Source organism: Taudactylus pleione, unplaced genomic scaffold (genome assembly GCF_031769625.1).
Source record: "Taudactylus pleione unplaced genomic scaffold, aTauple2 ptg000292l, whole genome shotgun sequence".
NCBI classification, from domain to species: Eukaryota; Metazoa; Chordata; class Amphibia; order Anura; family Myobatrachidae; genus Taudactylus; species Taudactylus pleione.
Window position 1 is genome coordinate 1796303 of NW_028284694.1, and position 22514 is coordinate 1818816.

At 46.7% G+C, this 22514-nt stretch overlaps 1 protein-coding gene across 1 annotated transcript in view; it reads right to left on the bottom strand.

Moving 5' to 3' along the window:
• CRTAC1 (cartilage acidic protein 1) overlaps positions 1 to 22514 on the bottom strand; it is an 822281-nt gene that overhangs the window by 500786 nt on the left and 298981 nt on the right. Inside the window, exon 3 of the mRNA XM_088482771.1 lies at positions 21483 to 21679. Within this exon, the coding sequence (XP_088338897.1) occupies positions 21483 to 21679 (197 nt within the window). The remainder of the gene's footprint in view (positions 1 to 21482; positions 21680 to 22514) is intronic.

Here is a 22514-nt window from a genome sequence, read left to right on the forward strand (position 1 = left end):
TCGACAGGTACAAAAGGTCGACAGGTACAAAAGGTCGACACACTAAAGGTCGACATGTTAGAAGGTCGACAGATGCAAATGGTCGACAGGGTCAAAAGGTCGACATGAAAATGGTCGACACGAAACTGGTCGATACATGATTTATTTATTTTTTGCGAAAATACCATTCGGCCCCTTGTGGGCACAGTGGCTCGCTTCGCTCGCCACATGGATTTATTCCCCCTCCAAGCCCATTTGGATGGTAGGGAATGACGTTGGATGGTAGGGAATGACGTTGGGCACTGGCTCATCTTAAGTGACTAACCCTAAAAAAAATAAATCATGTGTCGATCATTTTTGTGTTGACCATTTACATGGCGCCATTTTGACCTTGTCGACCATTTGTACCTGTCGACCTTCTTACATGTCGACCTTTAGTGTGTTGACCTTTTGTACTTATCGACCTTTTGTACCTGTCAATCTATTGACTGTCTAACATCTGGGGTCGATCTAGACATTGTCTAACTAATTACTGTCTATCTATAGTCCGGCACCCGCTCTGTGTCCCCGAATAATATGTAAAGCTGTCCGTTAAAATAGCAGCAATGATGATATTCCTGAGGCGTAACAGGAGCCAAGTGCGGGGTATGGATCAACCACTGCCGTGTAACATTATCGGCAATGAAGACAGTCCTGGGGCATAACAGGAGCCTGACAAAGGGTGGTGATCGGCAGCTGTAGTCTGCGATGTGTCCACCCTGATGGAAGGTAGCGGTGTGTGGCTTCTCCGAGAGGCTGGGTTGCCGGTCTCCTGTAGGTATAAACTGAATGCCTTAAGGGCTCTGCGGACAGCTGTCCACTAGGCAAAGGGACCGCTGGACGTGCGTGTCCAGGATCCCAGCAAGTGGCACAGGTGGCTAAGTGAATAGGTGGATGATCCGTTTGTTTGGGATATCCTCCAGGATATAATACCTAACGCGTTTCCCTGTTAACACAGCTTCGTCAGAGGCAATGTGAGAGTGTGTCTCCGGGTGCTTTTAATAAAGGTACATGTTCCCTTAATTGCTAATTGAAAACTGTCTGGAGAACACCTCATACTCAGTATCGTTCTTTGCTGTGAATATTCCCCACGGTATAATGTTACAAAGTGACATACATATAAACGGTTTATTAAGTAGCTACATCGTTACATAAAGAAAGAAGGAAACAGTTGGGGACATAGTAAAAAAAATTTTTTAGAATCCCTCAGTTATAAAAATGTGCTATAGCAACTAGGGATGAGCGGGTTCGGATTTCTAAAATCCGAACCCCCCCGAGCTCCCCCGATCCGAGTCCGATCCGAGTCAGGCTCGACTTTTCCCGCCTGACTCGGATCTGAAATCGAGGCAAAACGTCATTATCCCGCCTTCCGAGTCTCGCGGGTTTTGGATCCTATATAAGGTACCCGCGTCGGCGCCATTTTCTCACTCGGCTGTGGACAGTGAAGAGGGAGGGTGGGAGTTAGGGCTGTGTAGTGTAGTGTAGTGTAGTGCTGCTGTTGTCCACTACTTCAAAGTCCATAGGGGCTGGCTGTGTTGTGCTGCTGTTGTTAATAGGGGCTGTGTCCACTACTTCAAAGTCCATAGGGGCTGGCTGGACTGTGTTGTGCAGTCAGTTCTCCATAGGGGCTGTGTCCGCTCCAAAGTCCTGTGCAGTGTCCCAGTCCTAAAGGAGTGCTGTAGTGTTGTCCAGGGGGTGCTCTGTCCATCAGGGGTGCTCCCCCCAAGTGCTAAAAAAATAATATATTTTCTGTGTTTGTGAATTGTGTGCGCAGTAGCCGCACGTGCATCAACAAAGTAGTGCCAAGCGTGCGCCTGTGTCATAAGTAAAGGGCCGGCTGGCTTGACGGTTAAAGGGTGCTGTAACCCCCGAAAGTACACTCCAGTCCAAACCAAAAAAAAAATTATTTTCTGTGTTTGTGAATTGTGTGCGCAGTAGCCGCACGTGCATCAACAAAGTAGTGCCAAGCGTGCGCCTGTGTCATAAGTAAAGGGCCGGCTGGCTTGACCGTTAAAGGGTGCTGTAACCCCCAAAGTACACTCCAGTCCAAACCAAAAAAAAATTATTTTCTGTGTTTGTGAATTGTGTGCGCAGTAGCCGCACGTGCATCAACAAAGTAGTGCCAAGCGTGCGCCTGTGTCATAAGTAAAGGGCCGGCTGGCTTGACCGTTAAAGGGTGCTGTCACCCCCGAAAGTACACTCCAGTCCAAACCAAAAAAAAATTATTTTCTGTGTTTGTGAATTGTGTGCGCAGTAGCCGCACGTGCATCAACAAAGTAGTGCCAAGCGTGCGCCTGTGTCATAAGTAAAGGGCCGGCTGGCTTGACCGTTAAAGGGTGCTGTAACCCCCGAAAGTACACTCCAGTCCAAACCAAAAAAAAATTATTTTCTGTGTTTGTGAATTGTGTGCGCAGTAGCCGCACGTGCATCAACAAAGTAGTGCCAAGCGTGCGCCTGTGTCATAAGTAAAGGGCCGGCTGGCTTGACCGTTAAAGGGTGCTGTAACCCCCAAAGTATACTCCAGTCCAAACCAAAAAAAAAATTATTTTCTGTGTTTGTGAATTGTGTGCGCAGTAGCCGCACGTGCATCAACAAAGTAGTGCCAAGCGTGCGCCTGTGTCATAAGTAAAGGGCCGGCTGGCTTGACCGTTAAAGGGTGCTGTAACCCCCGAAAGTACACTCCAGTCCAAACCAAAAAAAAATTATTTTCTGTGTTTGTGAATTGTGTGCGCAGTAGCCGCACGTGCATCAACAAAGTAGTGCCAAGCGTGCGCCTGTGTCATAAGTAAAGGGCCGGCTGGCTTGACCGTTAAAGGGTGCTGTAACCCCCGAAAGTACACTCCAGTCCAAACAAAAAAAAAATTATTTTCTGTGTTTGTGAATTGTGTGCGCAGTAGCCGCACGTGCATCAACAAAGTAGTGCCAAGCGTGCGCCTGTGTCATAAGTAAAGGGCCGGCTGGCTTGACGGTTAAAGGGTGCTGTAACCCCCGAAAGTACACTCCAGTCCAAACCAAAAAAAAAATTATTTTCTGTGTTTGTGAATTGTGTGCGCAGTAGCCGCACGTGCATCAACAAAGTAGTGCCAAGCGTGCACCTGTGTCATAAGTAAAGGGCCGGCTGGCTTGACCGTTAAGGGTGCTGTAACCCCCGAAAGTACACTCCAGTCCAAACCAAAAAAAAAATTATTTTCTGTGTTTGTGAATTGTGTGCGCAGTAGCCGCACGTGCATCAACAAAGTAGTGCCAAGCGTGCGCCTGTGTCATAAGTAAAGGGCCAGCTGGCTTGACCGTTAAAGGGTGCTGTAACCCCCAAAGTACACTCCAGTCCAAACCAAAAAAAAAATTATTTTCTGTGTTTGTGAATTGTGTGCGCAGTAGCCGCACGTGCATCAACAAAGTAGTGCCAAGCGTGCGCCTGTGTCATAAGTAAAGGGCCGGCTGGCTTGACCGTTAAAGGGTGCTGTAACCCCCAAAGTACACTCCAGTCCAAACCAAAAAAAAAATTATTTTCTGTGTTTGTGAATTGTGTGCGCAGTAGCCGCACGTGCATCAACAAAGTAGTGCCAAGCGTGCGCCTGTGTCATAAGTAAAGGGCCGGCTGGCTTGACCGTTAAAGGGTGCTGTAACCCCCGAAAGTACACTCCAGTCCAAACCAAAAAAAAATTATTTTCTGTGTTTGTGAATTGTGTGCGCAGTAGCCGCACGTGCATCAACAAAGTAGTGCCAAGCGTGCGCCTGTGTCATAAGTAAAGGGCCGGCTGGCTTGACCGTTAAAGGGTGCTGTAACCCCTGAAAGTACACTCCAGTTCAAACCAAAAAAAAATTATTTTCTGTGTTTGTGAATTGTGTGCGCAGTAGCCGCACGTGCATCAACAAAGTAGTGCCAAGCGTGCGCCTGTGTCATAAGTAAAGGGCCGGCTGGCTTGACCGTTAAGGGTGCTGTAACCCCCGAAAGTACACTCCAGTCCAAACCAAAAAAAATTATTTTCTGTGTTTGTGAATTGTGTGCGCAGTAGCCGCACGTGCATCAACAAAGTAGTGCCAAGAGTGCGCCTGTGTCATAAGTAAAGGGCCGGCTGGCTTGACCGTTAAAGGGTGCTGTAACCCCCGAAAGTACACTCCAGTCCAAACCAAAAAAAAATTATTTTCTGTGTTTGTGAATTGTGTGCGCAGTAGCCGCACGTGCATCAACAAAGTAGTGCCAAGCGTGCGCCTGTGTCATATGTAAAGGGCCGGCTGGCTTGACCATTAAAGGGTGCTGTAACCCCCGAAAGTACACTCCAGTCCAAACCAAAAAAAAATAATTTTCTGTGTTTGTGAATTGTGTGCGCAGTAGCCGCACGTGCATCAACAAAGTAGTGCCAAGCGTGCGCCTGTGTCATAAGTAAAGGGCCGGCTGGCTTGACCGTTAAAGGGTGCTGTAACCCCCGAAAGTACACTCCAGTCCAAACCAAAAAAAAATTATTTTCTGTGTTTGTGAATTGTGTGCGCAGTAGCCGCACGTGCATCAACAAAGTAGTGCCAAGCGTGCGCCTGTGTCATAAGTAAAGGGCCGGCTGGCTTGACCGTTAAGGGTGCTGTAACCCCCGAAAGTACACTCCAGTCCAAACCAAAAAAAAAATTATTTTCTGTGTTTGTGAATTGTGTGCGCAGTAGCCGCACGTGCATCAACAAAGTAGTGCCAAGAGTGCGCCTGTGTCATAAGTAAAGGGCCGGCTGGCTTGACCGTTAAAGGGTGCTGTAACCCACAAAGTACACTCCAGTCCAAACCAAAAAAAAAATTATTTTCTGTGTTTAGCCGCACGTATATATCAAATCGATATAACATAAATGGAGGACCAAACTTTCTCCGATAAAAATAAAATAGAGAAAGATCAAGAACCACTTCCTCCTAGTGCTGAAGCTGCTGCCACTAGTCATGACATAGACGATAACATGCCATCAACGTCGTCTGCCAAGGCCGATGCCCAATGTCATAGTAGAGGGCACATACAATCCCAAATGGCAAAGTTCAGGAAAATGACCTTGAAAAAGACATTTAAATCAGCTGAAGAGAAACGTAAACTTGCCAATATGCCATTTACGACACGGAGTGGCAAGGAACGGCTAAGGTCGATCCCTAGTATGTTCATGACTAGTGGTTCAGCTTCACATGACGACGGAAGCCCTCCTCCCACTAAAAAAATCAAAAGAGTTAAGCTGGCAAAAGCACAGCGAAGAACTGTGCTTTCTAAGAAGATATCACAAATCCCCAAGGAGAGTCCAAGTGTGGTGGTGGTTGCGATGCCTGACCTTCCCAGCACTGGACGGGAAGAGGTGGCTCTTTCCACCATTTGCACGCCCCCTGCAAGTGCTGAAAGGAGCACCCACAGTCCACTTGCTGATATGCAAATTGAAGATGTCACTGTTGAAGTACAACAGGATGAGGATACTGGTGTAGCTGGCGCTGAGGAGGAAGTTGGCGAGGAGGATTCTGATGGTGATGTGGTTTGTTTAAATCAGGCTCCGGGGGAGACAGTTGTTGTCCGTGTGATGAAAAAGCCCATCACGGTCATGCCTGGGCAGAAGACCAAACATTCCACCTCTTTGGTCTGGCAATATTTCTATCCAAATCCGGACAACAACTGTCTTGCCATATGTACCATATGTAAAGGTGAAATAAGTAGGGGTAGGGACGTCAACCACCTAGGAACATCCTCCCTTATACGGCACCTGCAGCGCGTTCATAAAAAGTTACTGTCAAGATCAGAAACTTTGGCTAAGACCGTAAGCAGTCCAGGGACACCTAAATCCCGTTGTCCTGTTGTATCCAAGCGCCTGCAAACCACACCGTCAACTCCCTCCTCGTCAATTTCCTCCTTAGTCAGGATCGGAAGTAGTCCTGCAGGCCATGTCACTGGCATGACTGACTCTCCTATCCGGGATTCCTCTGGAGGATCCTGCATTGCTACGCCTACTGCTGCCGCTGCTGCTGTTGCTGTTGCTGGGAGTCGTTCATCATCCCAGAGAGGAAGTAGGAACACCACTACTTTTACTAAACAATTGACCCTCCAACAGTCCTTAGCGAGGAGGATGAAGTACGACAGCAGTCATCCTGAAGCAAAACGTATAACTGAGGCCTTGACTGCTATGTTGGTGTTAGACGTGCGTCCGGTATCCGCCATTAGTGCAGTGGGATTTAGACAATTGATGGAGGTAGTGTGTCCCCGGTTCCAAATCCCGTCTAGATTCCACTTCACTAGGCAGGCGATACCGAGACTGTACAGAAACGTCAGAAAAAGTGTCCTCAGTGTCCTGAAAAATGACCTTGTACACAATGTCCACTTAACCACGGACATGTGGACAAGTGGAACAGGGCAGACTAAGGACTATATGACTGTGACAGCCCACTGGGTAGATGTATCACCTTACGCAGCAACAGCAGCAGCGTCACCAGTAGCAGCATCTCAGAAACTCCAGCTCGTTACAAGGCAGGCTACGCTGTGTATCACCGGTTTCAGTAAGAGGCACACCGCCGACAACCTCTTAGAGAAACTGAGGGAAATCATCGCCCAGTGGCTTACCCCACTTAGACTCTCCTGGGGATTTGTGATATCTGACAACGCTACCAATATTGTGCGGGCATTACATCTGGGCAAATTCCAGCACGTCCCATGTTTTGCTCACACAATAAACTTGGTGGTGCAGAATTTTCTGAAAAGCGACAGGGGCGTGCAGGAGACGCTTTGGGTGGCCCGAAAAATTTCTGGCCACTTTCACCATTCAGCGACTGCGTGCCGAAGACTGGAGCGCCAGCAAACACTCTTGAACCTGCCCCGCCATCACCTGAAGCAAGAGGTTGTGACGCGGTGGAACTCAACCCTCTATATGCTTCAGAGGATGGAGGAGCAGCAAAAGGCCATACAAGCCTATACATCCACCTATGACATAGGCAAAGGAGGGGGTATGCACCTGACTCAAGCGCAGTGGAGAATGATTTCCGTGTTGTGCAAGGTTCTCCAGCCCTTCGAACTTGCCACACGTGAAGTCAGTTCAGACACAGCCAGCTTGAGTCAGGTCATTCCCCTCATCAGGCTTTTGCAGAAGCAGCTGGAGAAAGTGAAGGAGGAGCTAAGACGGAGCGATTCCGCTCGGCATGTGGGACTTGTGGATGAAGCCCTTCATTCGCTTTGCCAGGATTCCAGGGTGGTCAATCTGTTGAAATCAGACCACTACATTTTGGCCACCGTGCTCGATCCTAGGTTTAAAGCCTATGTGGTGTCTCTCTTTCCGGCCGACACAAGCCTGCAGAGGTGCAAAGACCTGCTGGTGAACACACTGTCAGCTGAAGCGGAACGTGACACGTCAACGGCTCCTTCTTCATTTTCTCCCGCAACTGGGGCTGCCAGGAAAAAACTTAGGTATCCTAAGCAACCCGCTGGCGGTGATGCAGGGCAGGCAGGACCAAGTTTGGACATCTGGTCCGGACTGAAGGACCTGGCAACATTTTCTGACATGTCTACTGTCACTGCATATGATACTGTCACCATTGACAGAATGGTGGAGGATTACATCGGTGACAGCATCCAAGTAGGCATGTCAGACAGTCCATACCTGTACTGGCAGGAAAAAGAGGCAATTTGGAGGCCCCTGTACAAGCTGGCTCTATTTTACCTGAGTTGCCCCCCCTCCAGTGTGTACTCCGAAAGAGTGTTTAGTGCAGCCGGGAACCTTGTCAGCGAAAGGCGTAGGAGGTTGCTTCCACAGAATGTGGAGAAGATGATGTTCATCAAAATGAATTATCAGCTCTTCCAGGGAGACCAGCCTCCAGAAGGTACAGAGGGACCTGTGGTGGTGGATTCAAGTGGGGACGAGTTAATACTTTGTGAGGATGAGGATGTACACACTGAAGAGGGTGAGGAATCGGTGGATGAGGAGGATGAGGATGACATCTTGCCTCCGTAGAGCCAGTTTGTGCAGGGACACATTAATTGCCAGCTTGTTTTGTGGGGGCCCAAACGAACCAATCATTTCAGCCACAGTTGTGTGGCAGACCCTGGCGCTGAAATGATTGATTTGTTAAAGTGTGCATGTCCTGTTTATACAACATAAGGGTGGGTGGGAGGGCCCAAGGACAATTCCATCTTGCACTTCTTTTTTTTCTTTGCATTATGTACAGTTTGGGGCCTAGTTTTTCTAACTGCCATCCTGTCTGCCGCTGCAGTGTCACTCCTAGATGGGTCACGTGTTTGTGCCGCCCACTCGTGTCGCTTAGCATAGTCATCCAGCTACCTCGGTGCAACCTTTTGGACATGAAAACACTATTGTGAGGTGTGAGGTGTTCAGAATAGACTGGAAATGAGTGGAAATTAAGGTTATTGAGGTTAATAATAGCATAGGAGCAGAGAAACCAACAAATTCTGTGATTTTAGCTGTTTTTATGCTTTTTTTCAAAAAAATACAGATCCAAAACACAAAACCCAGAACCCAAAACACGGAAGGGTGGTTTTGGCAAAACCAATCCAGATCCAAAACACGAAGAAAGATCCAGATCCAAAACCAAAACACAAAACACGAAAAGTGGCCGGTGCACACCCCTAATAGAAACACAAACTGATTTGATAGCTTTTTAATCCCTTGATTTTATAGTTATCGGATACCTATATTATTAGCAGCAGTAACAGATATTAATATATATACCCCCATTATCATGAGAGATATTCTTTATATTTAACTTGGATGTAGATGTATCACTATATTGAGAGTACAACTATTCAAATCACAAAAATACATGATCAGAATTTCTCTATTTCATACATGATTTTTATATACAGTATATATATATATATATATATATATATATATATATATGTATATATGGAATAAGAAGTAATTGACATCTAATATTCGATCATATTGGTTGTCATATAAATTAGGAACATAGGAAGACAACAAAACACAGAGAGACACAACAGATAGGTTCTTATTCATTTAAACTATGACATGGTAGAATTAAAATCCTACGTATCGATAGATAATAGATGTATTATTCTTCATGAAAGGTGATGTAGATTGTACAGTGGGAACACCGGCACCTGTAGGTCCCAATTGTCCCACATGTACATCCACATCTCACCACCAAAAAAATATATTTTTTATATAATATTTTGAAATACCTATGAATATGAGAGTGCAAAAAAAACCCATATATTAAATAATAACCAAATGTTACTGAGCTCCAGAAGGATCCAGGTGGGTCTGCGGGGTGTAATGGGGGATAGTGGGACCGCATAGTCCCTAACATCCCACATCTCTACTCAGCGTCACTCACCTAGGAGCATATATACTGGTATACTTATATTAAATGCAGGGGAAATGTGATAGCTATGAAAATAGATGATGACCTAATAAGAATGAAGTGAGATGATTATTGTAGAAAACATAAAGAAAAAATATATATAGATATAAACAGGCCGCCAATACATAATCAAAATGTGTTTGGATAGGGGCGTGGAGATATATGGGTAATGGGAGGACCTGATAGTCCGCAGGACCCACATATCTATACCATATCACGTGTCTATAGAACACAATTTACTTCAACAGCTTCATTAAGGCCTTCTGGAGAGATGGTGTTTAACTTAAACATCCAAAAGAGTTCCTGCTGACATAGATGACGATATCAATCCCCACCTCTATCAGTGATTTTTATATGTTCTAGGCCCATGATTTTTAAACCATCCTCTTTGCTATTATGATGCTATGACATTCTGAAAAGTGTCTAGATACACTATGGTTCATCTTACAGTTTATGACATTTCATCTGTGTTCTAAGAACCTCCTTTTTAGAGGTCTTGTGGTGTGACCCACATAGTAAAGCGGACAGTTACAGAAAAGTAGATATATTACAAAATCAGTATCACAATTCATAAATTGTTTTATATTAATATTAGTCTCCCTAGAGGGGAGTGTAAAGTTATTACGCACACTCTGAACATGTTTACAAGTGGTGCACAAGTTCTTCCCACATTTAAAAAACCCTTCTGGTCTATTTGGTAGCCATTGTTCTTTTTTGGCTGGTTGACTAATAGGCATGTTCTTTAGAAAACTCTGTGCTAAAAAATTTTTAGATTCTTATTTTTTCTATAGATAACTTTAGGAATACTTAGAATGTTGTTTCTAAGAATGGAGTCACACTTTAATATAGCATAATTCTGTAAAATAATATTTTTAATCTCTGATGATTTACAATTGTATTTGGAGACACATAGAAGAGCTTCCTCCCCTGTTCCACCCATTCCCCCTTCTTCCTTTCTTTGCGTATTAAATCTGTTTGTGACAAACCTTTTGTGTCCTCTATTGCTTTTTTTAAAAGTGGTTCTGGATATAATCTCTCTGTAAAATGATTGATCATACTTTCTGCCTGTTTATTAAAGATTTATTGGTTGGAGCAATTCCTCCTTACTCTCAATAGTTGCCCTGTGGGGATATTGGATTTCCAAGGTCTATGATGACCACTATAAAAGTGTAAGTAATTGTTTGCATCCGTCGGTTTACAGAATGTGTACGTAACTATTTTCTTATTTTGAACCTCTAGTGTAATATCTAGAAAGTTTATAGTCAACTTATTATAAGTATGTGTAAACATCAAATTATAAGTATTTAAATTAAGGTATTCCACAAAGGAAATAGCAGTTTCTATGGGACCATTCCATATTATAAATAGGTTGTCTATATATCGACCATAGAGCACCAGGTTCGCATCCCAGGGCCCTCCCTCCACATGGGTGGACTCAAAGTCGCCCTGTAGAGGTTGGCATAGCTGGGTACGAACCTGGCGCCCATAGCAGCCCCCATAATTTGTAAATAATACTTGCTTTGGAATAAGAAACAGTTATGGCGAAGAATAAAATTAATACATTCTACAATAAATTCTTGATGGTCCTGTGTAAGGTCATCATCTCTAGATAATCTTGATTTAATTGAGGACACCCCTAGTTCGTGTGGGATATTAGTATAAAATGCTGACACATCCAGTATAAAAAATCCATATGAATCCTGCCACGTGATGTCATGTATTAAATTTAGAAAATGCGTTGTGTCCCTTTATATATGATTTCAAAGTAGTAACCCTGGGTTGAAGATAGTGATCTATATAAAAGGACAGATTGGTAGCTAGGGAATTTATTCCAGATATAATTGGACGACCCGGGGACGAGACCGTGGACTTATGCAATTTAGGCAGATAATAAAAGGTCGGTGTGACAGAATGGAATAAACAAAAATAGTTTTTCTTTTATAGTAATAATATTCTTGATATATGCTCTCTCCAATAATTCTTCCTGGAAAAGGGATATGGGGTTTGAAGGGAAAACCTTATAAAATTTCTCAACCCCCAATGGTCTCAGTGATTCCTGTACATATAGCTGTTTTATTTAATATGACCAAACTTCCCCCCTTGTCTGCCTCTTTGATGACTATTGAGGTATCTCTAGTAAGTTTATTCAAACCAATTTGTTCTTTTTTATTCAAATTAGATTTAGTCATATTATCTTTTTTATCACATCGTTTTCTAAATCTTTCTAGTGTTGTTTTATAAAATTGATCTACATATTTAGTTTTGCAGGACATAGGGTAGAATTCTGATCTAGTTCTGAATTTATCTGTATGACTTACAGAAAATATGGGTATGGACAAATCTATTGGGGATGGACTAATGTATGTTTCTTCTTGAGTAGCTGACTCTTCTAATAGCTCCGTAAGTATTTTTTATGCTTGATTATCATGTCGGTCTAAAGCAATGGGGGAGGCCTCTTCTCCATTCTTTTCTAGGTTTTTGTTACAAAAATATATTTTGAGACACAATGTTCTAGTAAATCTATTCAACTCTACAAAGAGGTCAAATAGATTAGGTTCAGCTGTAGGTGAACATTTTAATCCCTTAATTAATAATGACATTTTATCCGAACTGAGGTTTCTACTCGATAGGTTGAAGATCCCTGTTTTGTGTTTTTCTAATAGTGTTTTGTTTTTTCTTTTCTGTTACATGTTTTCCTCCTCTCCCACCTCTGAATTTTCTATTCTTGTTCTTTTGTATGGGCTTATGCATTGTTGTGCTCTCCTCTGTGGTTGTTCCCTCCAATCTAAATCCTGTCTCCTGGATAAAAAATGAGCCTCGATAGGTTTAATATGTTTAGATGTTTCTATATTTGGATTATTATCTTTGGGTCTCGCCCCCATGTCTCTTGTTTTATTGTGTCTAGGGGTATCGAAGTTGTTTTATTTATCTGTACCATAATTACATGTTCCTCCAAAGGATGGATAGTGTCCCTGTCCATTGTCCTTATTCCCATAATAAAAGGTTATTTATATTTCCTTTGTTCTGTTCTTCTCCCACAGGTTATGGATCTAGATTGTGGGTGACGTCCGCTAAATTTTTTGAAATCTCTCACGTCCCCCCCTTCTATAATCTTCCTTGTCTGTTAAGAATTTTTTCTTCTTATTTTCTACAAGGTTTTGTTCGTATTCTTGTATTCTTTTGTTGATAACTAAACCCCTCTCTTCATATCCTTCCTGCTCCCTATTTTTTTATCCATTTTAGTTTGTAGCAAATCTATCTCCTTTTCTATTTTGTTTACCTTTTCTGTTCTGTATTTAATTAGGAGGTTCATGAAACTAAAGGAGCAACTATCTATGATTCGATTCCATTCCTCAAGTAGAGCTGAATCTCTTTCAAATATAGAGTTTTTTTGTATTCTCAAACCCCTCAGAATCATTTTGTTGTCCACGTATTTTTGTAAGTTGACACTGTCTAACCAATGCCGCATCTCTGCCTTGAGGAGATCTTCCATATGGAAAAAATCTTTATATGAACCCATCTCTTGATTATGCTTAATAGTAGGTAATTTTACATCCAATAATGATTTATATGCTTGTCTCCGACTGTTCCAATCCGTAACACATGTGAATTGACTCATATTGCAGCTACAGAAACTATAAACAGATAAAAGAAAGTATAAAACAGAAATATGTAGCGCTAAAAAGAGTCCTCCTATACAAGAATCAATGTTCTTTGCAAATAAATGCTGCAGCTGCTGCAGAAAAAAAACAGGTGGTGTCCTGATCCGATATGGAAATATAAATAATAAAATAATAGGCAGCGCTTGCAGTATTTAATCAATATAAAATATTTTAATGTAAATATAAATATTCAATAGCATAAATAACTACATATGTAGTGTCCACAGTATAAAATTGAAAGACAATCAATAAAATAAAATCGATAAATACCTATACACAAATCACGACATGTTATTATGATAGTGCGATTTGTAATACACTGTGTAAATATTCTACATATATGGGTCGAAGACGCTGTGCAATTCCTTCCAACTAAAATGCGCCAGGAGGCATCTGTAGGAAATAGACACTTCTGCATGCATCTGCGATCCGATTGCAGCGTCGGTAGACCTGAAGGTTACTTAGACTGGCCGTCTGATCCCCTCTGCCGAGTCCAGGAAGTCTGCGAGCACTGACGCAGATCCTGGGCTCGGCACGCCTACAAAGCTGGGGCGACGTGCCCTCGTTATGTAGAACAGCCCTGGTCGCCGCCCCCCAAGTGCTTCAGCATGTCAGTCATGCTGCAGCTGCAGGGGAGAATGCGAGCTATCACGTAGGACCATGCACCTGGGCAGACCCAGAACCATTGGATTTGTGTACAAATCCGAATCAGGCACAATATACTTGTAGGTAATATTGTAACTTGAAGAATGGTATTTTTTTTGTGGCGTCATTCCCATTTGGCATTATTATTAAGGCAATACAGCACCTGTCACCTATACAGGTAGGTATGTCATTGGTGGGTAGAACACTAAACTGCAGGTTAGGAAAGCTGCAAGGATTTTTTGGGTGTTTCCCTGGCAGTTATGTAGCCTTGCCGATATACTAACCAGGGGCACCACACAAGGGAGGGACGCTGTCCGGCGGTGCCGATATCATACCTGCACTTCACTTCGGCAGCCGATGCTTTGACTGTCACTGTCCCAGCGTGGCCAACAAGTGGCTGCGGGAGTCTGTTTAAGTTTGGCACCAGCCACAAGCCAATCAAAGCCCACGAACCAACAGCAAATCAGGGGCGATCGGCAGCAACTTGAATTTGGCGCTGGCCGCTAGCCAATCATGGTTCATGATTGACTCGCAAACGCTGCCTATTCAAAATGCCACCAAGGATTCTGTGGTGAAGGGATTAGTGCAGTCCGCAGTGCTGTGAGTCCGTGTGGTGTGCTGTGAGGGATGCTGTGCTGTGAGGGGAGGTGCACTTGACAGGAGCTGTGAGGGAAGCTCAGAGAGGGGCTGTGATGGGATAGGGTTGCTGTAATGGGTGAGGGGTGGGAGCTGAAAGGGATGCTGTGATTGGAGAGGGGTGATGTAATAAGTGAGAGGTGCTGTGCTGTGAGCGGAGCTAAGGGGGTGTTGTGATAGTAGAGGGTGAGAAGTGCAGTGAGGGGAGCTCAGGAGAGTGCTGTGATGGGAGAGGGGTGCGGTGCTGTAATGGTTGAGGGGTGCTGTGACGGGACCTGAGAGGGGTGCTGTGCTGTAATGGTTGAGGGGTGCTGTGAGGGGAGCTGAGAGGGGTGCTGTGCTGTAATGGGTGAAGGGAGCTGTCAGGGGAGCTGAGAGGGGTGCTGTGCTGTAATGGGTGAAGGGAGCTGAGAGGGGTGCTGTGCTGTAATGGGTGAAGGGAGCTGAGAGGGGTTCTGTGCTGTAATGGGTGAGGGGTGATGTGAGGGGAGCTAAGAGGGGTACTGTGAGGGGTGCTGTGCTATGAGGGGAGAGGGGTACTGTGCTGTAATGCTGTGCTGTGAGGGGATAAGGGTGCTGTGCTGAGAGGGGTGCTGTGATGGGAGAGGAACAGAGAGGGAACAAAGAGAACCTCCTGTATAACAGAAGAAGGAAGAGACAGCTACGGAATGAAGAAGTGGTGCGGCTGGGCGAGACTGGCCAGCAGCCACAGCAAGAAGCTGAGGATCGGAGAGTGCTGCTAGTTGGGGAAGCAAAAGAGCTCGGCTAATGAAGCTCCCCACAGCAGCCTCTCCCAGCGTAACAAGTAGGACCTCGGTGAGGCCTATCTATAATTAACTCCGCCCTAGACCACTAGGGTAGTCGGGCATTAAGCCTGTGGGGTTAGTCCGGCCTCAGGCCTGTTGCGCGGATAGGCATGCATTAGGCCCATGCCACTGCATGTGGCACTGGCCATTAGTCCCAGGGCACTATACATCTACTTAGGCAGGCTCAAGAGCCTGATCATGGGGTGTATCTATAATGGGTGCAGGGTATGAGGTGCACACGGGCCCCCGGGTCCTGAGGGGCCCAGCACCATACACCCTACACCCCAGGGGCATCTTAAGAGAGGAGGAGGCCTGTGTGCACTCCATGTGCGGGGCCCCCTCCTCTCTCCCCAGTGGCCGGCAGCCGACTGACGCGGCTAGCCAGCCACAGGAGCCTTAGGACGTGGCGGCCATTTTTCCGGCGTTCTGTGCATGCGCAGTAGAGTCCGGGCGCACTCTAGTGCCCGGAGTCTGCTGCGCATGCGCAGAACACCGGAAAAATGGCCGCGGAGGCCATTTTCCAGTGTTCTGAGCAGCGCAGACACCCAACGTGGGACCACGGACAGGTAAGTCTAAAATAATATGGGTGCAGTGTGTGCGGTGTGTGCCCCGCACACACTGCACCCATTATAGATACGCCACTGCTGCACCCATATTATCTAAAACTCACAGGTCCGTGGTCCCACTGCGGGTGTCAGCGCTGCACAGAACCCTGAAAAAAGGCAATTTTTCCGGCGTTCTGCGCATGCGCAGTAGACTCTGGGCACACTCTAGTGCCAAGAGTCTACTGACTCTGCAGTGGCTGGCCAGCCGCGTCAATCGGCTGCCGGCCGCCGGGGAGAGAGGAGGGAGCACGGGGAATGCACATGGGCCCCCTCGTCTCTTAAGACGCCCCTGGCCTGATCCCCATTATCATAAAGGCACACAGAAGTGACTGTGCCCTCAAGTAGGCAGGTTATTAGTACTATTAGTACAGAGTGCAATTATTTTGAAAATATGGGGGGGGGGGCAAGTCCTGTGACTCCATAGAATTGCATGGTGTGAACGCAGCGCACGGCATGGCGTACCGTGGCGCATGTGGCCACGGCTGATCGCATGGTGCGATGCGTGAGTGTCAAACATGAAAGAGGACACATCTGCAGTTGCACAGATCAGCGCTGTTTACCTATAAAAGAGTAACAAGCACTAGAGCTGGAAGCCTAGGCTAGTAGTAGTATCAGGGGAAAAAGGGGACGCAGCGTGAGGTCCCCCTGAATTTTTTTTTTCTTACTGACGAAATAGAGGTCCTGGTATATTTAACAGCAAGACATTCGGTAGCAAGGTGACGTATAACCAGGCTGTGACTAGGCAGTTCTTCTTTAATTGGGCAGCAGAATGTAGAAACTCTAATTTTCTTGCTGCAAAAGTTTAAATTAGTGTTTATTTGATAGGAAGATTTTTGTAATAGCCTGTCACTTACAGGCATCGCCAATGACGGTGCCTGGCCTGCAGGTGGCATTTACCCCTATGATGCCTACTTCACTTGCCCAAGGAACTCTTCCAAATCCACCCCCTTCCCCCTGCAAAGGGACCTCAAACATCTATTGTTCTGCAATCCGTTTTATTGTCACTCGGAAATAGCATCTCCTATAAATGTAACAGGATTATATTGTATCTCCTATGTAAACCTCTTTAATTAAGAAAACATGAGAGAGTGGTGCTTTTGTAGTTGTACGGCTTGATACGGTTCCATCTGATGCAAACAGCTTACAGCTGTCATTTTCCAGGCAGCTTATAAAATTAACACTAACATCTAAGCTTAACATCAGGGGTATTGTAATAGAGGAGGGGTGCCCATGTAATATTTTGGTGGGATCCCTCCCCAACGGAAACCATTTTTCTGGTGAATTCTTCTGGAAAGAAGGCGCTGGCGTGGTGTGCAACCCCCTTCACTCAGGGGCCCGTGTGCACATCACAACCTGCACCCATGTTAGCTTCACCACTGTATGGGTTACACCATATTTGTACACACTATTTATCCTTAAGTTATCCCCCATAGTGTACATAGGGCCTGATTCAGCAAGGATCGCAATTGTCATTACGCACGCAATCGGCCGATTGTTGCGTTCTGTGCATGCGTTTGCAGCGCAGTGCACGAACCAGCCACTACGATCAGGACTGAGGCCCATCGCAGAGTGACTGGCAGGACGTGCTGCTTGTGGGAGGTGATGGGGGGGGGGGGGTCGGCGAAACGCAGGCGTGCCAGAGCGTTTGAACACCGTTGCAGCTGCCAACACAGCTTGTGTACTCACAGCATGCAATGAGGTTAGCAATTCCTGAGTAAGGTCAGAGCTTGTGTAACTGTGCGTGAGGCTGCGATGGTACTCGATGTTACCGATGGTTTCGCAGTCTTGCTAAGTATTATGGATGTGTGTAAGGTAAGGTGGGTGTCCTAATGTATTGCTGCAATCGCATAGTGATCGCAATGGATTAGCATACTATCGCAGTGAGTCTGCATGCATAATCGCTGCCGCGATCACAGTTGCGATCCTCGCTGAATCAGGCCCATACTACTCACTGGGCCTGATTCAGCAAGGAACGTACGGATGCAGCAGACGCACGCACTCGGTCGATGTTTTTGCTCCACGCATGTGCATGCATTGCAGTGCGCGTGCGCAAACTAGCTATTGCGATGGGAACTGCGTTTGCAGAAGATACGCAGACCCAGAGCACAGTGATTGACAGGAAGTGCTGTTTGTGGGTGGTGCGGGGGGGAGAGGGGGAGGGGGGTTGATGGTCTGGCAAACGCAGGCGTGCCTCTGCATTTGGACGGTGTTACAGGGGCGTGCATAATTAAGCCCTTGTGGCGACGGACACAGTCTGAGGCGTAGTTGCACACAGGAAGTCTCGCTACAGAATGTCTGCTGGAGGGTCAAGTCAACCACTATTGTGCGTAAGCATCCGATGGTTCTCGATGTATCCGATGTTTCCGCTGTCTTGCCAGGTATAGAGGACGCAAGTAAAGGGAAGTGGGCGGTATTATATTATATTATTATTATGGCAAATTTGTACGTAGCAAATGCGTGAAAATATGCAAATGTCGCTGCCTCCAAGATCTGTATGGAGACGCCCACTGATGGCTTCACAAATCCAAGCGACTGCGTACTAAGACGCAGCTCGGCCACTGATCAGTTGAATATCGGACGTCTGAGTAACCCTATGGTCGTACAGAATGACTGAGGGCACTGAGACGCAGGATCGCGGTCGCAGGCAGAGAAGCCCTGGAAACGGTCACGACACGCCTGCGTTTGAGTCACCACCTCCCCGATGCCACCCACAAATGGGGCTTTATTCAGAGGCGGCCATACGGTCTACGACCGCACGGCCGCCTCGATGTTTGTCCAGTGCGCATGCGCACGAGGGAGCCGGCTCCTTCGTGCGAATGCGTGAGACCCGCTACGACCGACAGCGCCGGTCGTAGCGGGTCTCTTTCCAAAGGGGGCGAGCTGTCGATGTTGATTGACAGCTCGCCCCGTTTGGAAGGCGGGCCGGGGGTGATGTCAGTGGAGAGCTTCCGGCTCTGACAGAGCCAGAAGCTCTCCGGGGCTTACGACAAGTGAGACCCTACCCTAGGGTCTCGTCGTAAACCCCGATGGTCACGATGGTCTATGACCATCGCGACCATCATCCTAGCGGTCGTTAGAGCTGTGGGTGTAAACCCACAGCCTAACGACCGAAACAGAGGCGGCCGGTCAGGATGCAAGCGGCCGCCCAGTTTCTGAGTGACCGCTTGCATCCTCCGACCGCCTCTGAATGAGGGCCATGGTCCCTGCCTGTCAATCCCTTTGCGAATAACTGCGAGCGACATCGGTTATGACACCTGACGCATGCGCAGATTACTGATAATCGCTTCAACTGCATAAACATCGGCACTTTGTTCATCTCTAGGCTCCCAGGAGGAAGAAAGGCTACACATACCTCCGATTACTAAATCCCTTTACAGACATGCTCATAACTCCTAAATGTTGGTCCAACAACAGTTTTCTTTGTTGTGGAAATAATAAAATAATAGTACTTTCAATTGGGTATGTAATCGGGAAGCCAACTGCCTAAATACCGGCAGCCGGCTTCCCGACTGTCATATCCCGGCAAGGGTGAAATGCCGGGCGTCTAGATGTAGACGCCCACATTTCCCCGACGCCGGGAGACCGGCGCCCAGCATCCCGATCGTAGTGATGCCGGGCGCCGCAAGCGGACAGCCACGGGGGGGAGGGTTAGGTTTAGGGCTCATGGGGGGGACTTAGGGTTAGGCACCCCCCCGGGAGGGTTAGGGCTAGGCTAGGGGGAGGGAGGGTTAGGGTTAGGCACCCCCGGGGAGGACTTAGGGTTAGGCAGCGGGGAAGGGGGTGGTTAGGGTTAGGCACGTAGAGGGGGATTAGGGTTAGGCACTTGGGGGGGAAGTTAGGGTTAGGCACCCCTAAGGAGGGCTAGGGTCAGGGGGGTTAGGTTAGTAGATACTCACCTATCCACGATCGGGATTTCCAGCGCTGTCGGGCTTCCGCTGCTCCGAACTCTGCTCATGTCGGGCTGCCGCTGACGGAAATCGAACCATGCGGCCGGCGGTATTTCATACCGATTCCTTCAATTGATGTGGAATATAGAGTATAACAATGTTGACTTAAAATACACTTCAAAATATTGCATTGTATTAAAGATGACAAGAGAAGTAAGAAACAAACAACAAATTAAAGTGATGAGCAAAAATAACTAGAATTATCAATATGTTGAAAGATTTTCTTTTCAAATGTTCCGCCATGTGAACACAAAAAGCATAAACAAGCTTACATCATTGGAGCATAGAAGCATAACAACCTTCAGCGTTACGAGACAATACACCATCTCCCACCAACAGTGACACCTCTGTAGCATGGGGCACTCTGTAACCACTCTGTAACCACGCTGACCCCGCCATGAAACAGAATGTACAGTAGTGCATACCTATGTACTCTCCGGAAAGTGCGGGAGACTCGCGATTTTACGGGTAGTCCCGGGGCCGGCTCTAGGGGTGCTCGACCAGTGCGGTCGCACAGGGGCGCCACCCATAGAGGGCGCACCCCTCCCCAATATCCCGATTTCAGTGGGACAGTACTGTCCCACTGTTCCACCCGTGGGCCGAAGTGGCCCGCGGGTGGTCAAATTGGGAGGTCGTGGACCCCCACTGCCGCAGCTGTGCGGCGGTGCTGGACCCCCTGAGTGTGAATGGATGCCGCGTGCATGCGCGCGGCACCACTGACGCAGAGGGCTGGGGGAAGCCCAGCCAGTGACGGAGGGCTGGGCTTTACCCCCAGCCTGACATTATTTGGAGGCGTGCCATGCAGGCAATCCTCCAAATAACGTCATGCAGGGTGCGTGGTGTATGGACATGCGGCCACGCCCCAATTTTGGTCGCCGCGCTCGATTACAGGGCGCTATGTACCGGGCCGGCACAGGGTGCTCAGACCCCTGGAGCCGGCCCTGGGTAGACCCCTGCAACCCCAGAAGAGTGGGTGGATCTCCTGCACACCCGCCCACTTCCTTGAGAAGTGGGCAGAATGGGGGATAGGGAAGGGGCTCCCTATCCCCCGTGGCTCCATAGGGAGTGGGTGTAGCTAAAATTATGTGGATTGTGCCCTTCATCCCCGCCCCCTTATTACGGGCCCACACATTTTGATGATAAGAGCCCAGTCCTGCCTCCAAAGTAGTCAGCTGCATCTCCTGGAGCAGGAAAGTATGAAATAATGGCAGTACTCTGCACCATACAGTTAGATCTATTTTACACAGTTTTTCACATTCTTTATGTTAATGTTTCTTAAGAAAATATCTAGCAGTGTGAATAAGAACCAACTCTCCACCTAATCCGAAATCTGGCACTGGGCATAGATGACATGTACGGCAGCTGCATGTCGGTAACACGTGACCCTAGGACATACTTGCCAACTCTCCCTCATTGTCAGGGAAACTCCCTGAAATAGCAGCAATCTCCCTGTCTCCCTGAAGAGTCTAGCAATCTCCCTCATTTCACCTTACCCCCATTATGACACTGTTATATAAAAGAAAAAGCAGAGATATATACATTCAAATGGGATCATTAGTATAATTTCCCTGCATTGGGTATAAGGCACAATGATCCCTATGGCTACATGTATATTCTGAGAATTATCAGTGTGTTTTCATCAACAAGTAGATCTTACTGACTGCTTTGGGGCTCATTTACATGTGGATGTAAATCAATTTTAGGACACGTCTCTCAGATGTAGCAGTACACGCCCACTTTACCCCCACGCTCATAGATGCTGCTTTCACAATCTCCCTGAAATGCTTTTTCAAAAGTAGGCAAGTATGCCCTAGGAGCCTGCTCACCTGAGAAAGCGTTGTTCGTGTTCAGGAAGTAAATCTCCTCTCGTCCATCCCCGTCTATATCACAGGCGGTGACCCCAATGGCGTTGCCCTGGCGATCCCGGAGAGGATAAAAGGGAGAGCTCCGTTCATCCACCGCTATGTTCACAAGGCGACCTTTCTCTTTGATGTATTTCAACACAAGATTGGGTCCATTATATCTAAAGAAAAAAAAAAGGTAAATAAAATTAAATCAAAAGATGTGACAATCAGACAATCAGAAGGGTCCCCACAAGTAAAAGAGAAAAAGAAGCTTTAACATATATCTGATGGAAAAGTGGAGAATGCTAATGTCATACGGAATAATCTGGAGATATTTAAAGAGCAAGGGGCCTGATTCAGAGCCGTTCGCTATTTGTGGTCGTTCGTTCAAAAACAAGGGGTGGCTATTCAAATGATCCGTTCGCAAATTGCAGTCTGTTCCCACCTCTAAGTCTGAACGAGCGAGCAAAACATACGCTCGTTTTTTTGATAAAAACGCCCCCTGGCCAGACGCACCATACGTCATGTCCGCTATTTATTAGATTAATCGAGTACATCGTACAGCGTATGAACTGCTCGCTATTCTTGTGGTTGGTGTTTTCAACCGCTATTTTGCGAGCAGTTCTGAGTTAAAAAAAAACAAGTGACGTGGTCAATGACGCTGCTGTATTAAATATGCACTCCCTTAAAACGCCCGTTTTGACCTTTAAGCACGCCTGCGTTCGGATCTCCACTCCCCGTTTTCAAGCACCTTCCCCTGTTACCACCCACATACGCCTCATTCTGTCACTCAAAATAGCAGGCCCTCGCTATATTGCGTACCAACGATTTTCGGCCGCACTGACTGGTTCGCGCATGCGTACTAAAAACCGTACGCATGCGCAGATGTGCGAACATCGCTCGGAACGAGCGTACTGCCGCTAGCGAGTGGCTCTGAATGAGGGCCAAGGTTTCTATTCATTTCATACATCGATCTGCAATTTATACATATACACACACATACGGTGAGTGTAC